The sequence below is a fragment of the Arachis duranensis genome, chromosome 6 (genome assembly GCF_000817695.3).
Source record: "Arachis duranensis cultivar V14167 chromosome 6, aradu.V14167.gnm2.J7QH, whole genome shotgun sequence".
Taxonomy (NCBI): domain Eukaryota; kingdom Viridiplantae; phylum Streptophyta; class Magnoliopsida; order Fabales; family Fabaceae; genus Arachis; species Arachis duranensis.
This window is the reverse complement of record NC_029777.3, coordinates 58,163,757-58,168,142: the sequence shown is the minus strand read 5'-3', so window position 1 is coordinate 58,168,142 and position 4,386 is coordinate 58,163,757. Positions and strand designations below refer to the sequence as shown.

Here is a 4,386-nt window from a genome sequence, read left to right as displayed (position 1 = left end):
GTTGCAGAAATTGGGAAGCACTGCGTGTGTAATTAATCAATTGAATATCTGTCTAGTATCGAGCACAAAATGTTTAGAAATAAGAAGTGACGTCTATTTTAATTGCACCCCCACCTAGCTTCCACTAACTATAATTATATTGTTAACAAGTTAAACTTATCAAATTGAACATTTATGAACATGATTGATACAAACCAAACTTCCACGTGGCTTTAATTTTTAGATGCTCTTTTTTTCCAGTATATAATCTAAATAAAAATACAAAAACTTCCTCCTTTGAAATTACATGTATCGTGCATGTTCATGAATGTGATGCCGAGATAGATGAAGATAATAATAATAATAATAATAATAATAATAATAATAATAATGTCATTGATTCAATTAAATCCGACAAATGATACTTAGGAGGAGAAATTTGTTATTGTTAAATCCTTCAAAACTTTCATGAACTTAATATTATGTTTCGAGCACATTATCTCAAATAGCAACTAGCTATAACAGGTGCTACCTCTTATACTAATGCAATTCTAATAAATGTAGAGAAAATAAAATCATACCTTTACCGAAAGTTGTAATACTGGTCTAATGGTAATAGTTTCTTCAACCAACCATTTTCATGTATTTTTTCTTGAAGTGGTAATTTATATTAAATTACTGAGTTTCTACAAAAAGGAAATTCGTGTACAAGCATATTGAGTTGGGAAATGAAACCAAACGAAGAGAGGACAAAGAAACCGAAAGAGAAATAGAAAAACTATGAAGCGTTGCTAGTCCAATATAAGTAGTAGTACTGTAGTAATGTCCATCAATATACAGAAAATGCTTGTCCTTTAATTCACAAAGATCCTTCATATATAATTTAAAAAACATTTTAACCAGGCCCAATGCTTAAATAATATATCCACTAACATCAATCTTTATTCTCGTTCATAAAAATATTGAACAAAGAACCAAAGTTCAAGATATTGCTACCTTAAATACACCCCTTCGGTACACACACCAAAATCTACCACCACTGTTAAATATTCCGAAGTTACACCAATAATAATAATAATAAAAAGCCAAGAGATGGGATGAGGAGTGCCAAAAACAGTGATCAGTTTGAAGATGCAAGACATTATTTGCGGGCACAGAAGAAAATCTGGCACGAGAGAGAGACTTACCTGAAGAATTTGTGGCACATCGTCCTAAGTCTTCATCAGTGAGATTTTGCCAATATGTCTCCCATATTAAACTTGTGTAAGCTTGAACATATTATTTTTCCTCCTAATAATTAATAAATACATTAATAATTAAGATTGACCATCCTAATCATCATTCATTAGTCCCTATACACAAAAACCCTCAGGAGTTAGTTCTTTGCTTACATAATGCGATGGAATGAAATTAAACCATCTCAGATTAAAAAAAAAAGGAAATAAGAAGAAGTCTGTGAAATCTTAATCGGTGCCTCTTACGAGGGAGTTGATTAACCTACTCATTTTGATTTGATTTATTAACCTTTAAGCTGTAGTTGTCCCAGAAAGTTCCTCCCTCACAACTCATCAAGAATGGGAAACAGTTCTCAGCTTGATGAACTGATGCATTAGCGTTGGAATTCGAAGGTGATTGTTGTTGCCGCCTTTGATCATTGTTGATATCACAATATCCACCACCACTTTGGTTGTTGTTGTTGTTGTTATATAGAGAAGAAGAAGAAGAATAATGGTCATTGTTATTGTTTTCAATGTAAAAACAAGAACTACTACTTCGTACTGAGTTTGAGTTATTCTCCTTCCGCTTCTTCTTGTTGTTTTCTTTGCTGATTGTTTCCCATTTCTCTCTCAACTTTACTGGACTCCTTTCATACCCAAAACATGCCATTTTTGTTGCTATCTGTTCCCAGAAAGCCTCTTCTGAACAACCATCACCACCATGCCTAAACCTTGTTTCCATCATCTCAGCTCTCAACTGTACAAGCCTTGATATCTCACATTCTTGCCAGTTTTCATCATCTTCGTTATGGTCCTTATTTTGCATTGCGGAACCAGTTATTATCCCATCATGATGATGATGATGAGACTTTACCTGATCAGTTCCTGTCAGCTTGTGCAAGGCCTCCATTAAAGCAGCATCCCTTGCTTCAATCCATGCTCTCTCTTTGGCCCAAAACTTGTGCTCCCTCTCCAACCTGGCTGCCTCTTGTCTCCTCCACTCTTCCTCTCTCAGAACCCTCTCTTTCTCCTTCTGTTCCAGCGTCTTCATAAGCTTGTCAAGCCACTCTTCTTGCTTCTGCACAAGCTTCCTCATTTGCAAGTCAATGAAGTCTTTTATCTTTACCTTCCAGCTCTTGCTCCCTCCTCTCTTCTTCCTCCTCTTCTCCATGGACTCATCGTTCCCTTTCACTCCCCCAGTGCTATTGTGATCATCATCATCCGAAGAAGAGGTTTCAAACTCAGTGGAGTTGGTGAGGCTTAGGCTGTTCTGGGAACCAAGAAGCAGCATTTCTTGGTTATTCATGTGATGTTGGGAATTGAAAGCATGAGGATTGTTTTGGTAATGGAGGGTGTTGCTACCACCAAAATTGGTTTCTTGTGCTGAGGCAGCGTTGCTGTTGTTACTGTTGTTTTCACCGTATAAGGCTTCGAGTTGGCGAAAGAATCGGTAATGCTTCCCGTCTTGTCTTCCAGCTTTTCCTTCCTTTGTCTTCTTGTAATACTTGTACAGATTCTCAAACTTCTCCCTGCACTTTTTCCCACTCCTTTGGTATCCATGCTCTTCAGACATGATCCTGAAGAACAAGAATAGCAAGAAGAAGAAAAAAAAATAGGCCAATAATAATAAAAAAATAAAGAAAACAAGTCTGAGTATTGATGAGGTCATTGCATAGTGTATGACACATAGCCCTAGTAATCGGAGAGCATTGAATAATAATAACAATTAATAACAACGCCATGTTATGCCATTCATATTGATGGCTAGTTATAGCAAAATCACAACTACGAAAGTTAGTTTCGAAGGAAGAGCCTCCGCTTCATGTCATTTCACAATGACAGAATTAGAATTGGGATTAGAATAGGTGGCAATCCAAATGCACCCAAAAGTCCAATGAATTTTTGATAAATAATAAGAAAAAAAGGGAAATTAACACGCATACACTTAAAAGAGGGTACAAATTTTCAAAAAGGAAAAGGGGACAGTGGTAGAATCGTACTAATCTTGGTATATAAACGTAAATGTATCTCAAGTACGCCATCAATAATCGATAAAATTCAGTAGAGAAGATAGAGATCATGACGACGACTACTACTACTAACACTAATACTACTTTATGTGTATAGTCTTTTCCCATCAATGAAAGAGAACCTTCACACAAATTTTGCAAACTGCTACAAATGTAGAAACCACACTCATCCCAAAATCAAAACCATAGCTTCTCTTCTCGTTACTGTCTTGTATAATTTGAATTATTAAATTATTAAACCCAATATATATATATATAATGAAAGAAGCAATTATCATTAGAAGAAGAAGTTGAAAAAGAAGTAAAATTGATACCTAGAAACTTCATCCCAGAGGGGACCTTTCTGATTAGCTTCTTTGAATTTGGGGTCAAGGCGAGATCTGATCTCAAGAAGAGTAAGAGTCTCTTGTCTAGGCCATCTTCCAGTGGATGCGTCTCCACCTAAGCATCCTGCAGCCTCAGCGCCGCCCAACCCACTAAGAGGAGGAGTTGAAGCGCTTGTGGTTGTGGTGGGAGTAGTGACAGTGGCAACACCTATGCTGCTTGTGTTATTATTGCTGGCGTCAGCAAAGTCGTGGAGACAGCGAGGCATTAAGTCAGCTACTTGGCGCCCAAACATCATCAGCTCGTAGTGCTGCTGCTGATGCGCAGCCGCGAGGTTTGGGTGGCCCGGGAAGAGCTCCGCCGTGGGCTGTGGCGGTATGGAAGTAGGAAAATGTGTTGAACGGGGTCCGTTGTTACTCACAAGCTGCCTCAGATCAGTGATGCCGCCATACTGTTGGTGTTGATGATGATGATCCTCCATTTCCATTGGGAGAAGAAGGAATATTGAAGAGGTTTATTATTTCGTTTTTTGACGGTAAAAAAAAGTTAACGAAAAAATTATAAGATGATGAAGTTGAAAGAAAGAGAGAGAGAGAGAGAGAGGAGAGGAGAAGAAGAAGAAGAAGAAGGAGGAAGAGGGAGGAATTATGCGGCAGAGTCGGATCCTGTCGTCCACGAAAAAGCTTAAATTTTAAGCGCAGGACAATGGTCCCATCTCTCTCTCTCTCTCTCTGTACAATATGGTGTATGCGTGTGGTATTGTATTCAGATCAACACATATACATTCTCTCTCTTTACTTAGTGTAACGAAAAATGGTATTTAGTGTGTTATTGTT

The 4,386-nt window shown here is 37.6% G+C and overlaps 1 protein-coding gene across 1 annotated transcript; it reads right to left on the bottom strand.

Annotated features, from left to right (window-relative positions):
• Positions 1-815: 815 nt before the first annotated feature.
• Positions 816-4,380, bottom strand: LOC107493908 (trihelix transcription factor PTL). The gene is made up of 2 exons (XM_016114940.3): positions 3,541-4,380; positions 816-2,773 (listed from the first exon to the last, which is right to left on the bottom strand). Exons 1-2 carry the CDS (start codon positions 4,035-4,037, stop codon positions 1,477-1,479), a joined length of 1,794 nt encoding a protein of 597 aa, XP_015970426.1. The 5' UTR covers positions 4,038-4,380; the 3' UTR covers positions 816-1,476.
• Positions 4,381-4,386: the final 6 nt, after the last annotated feature.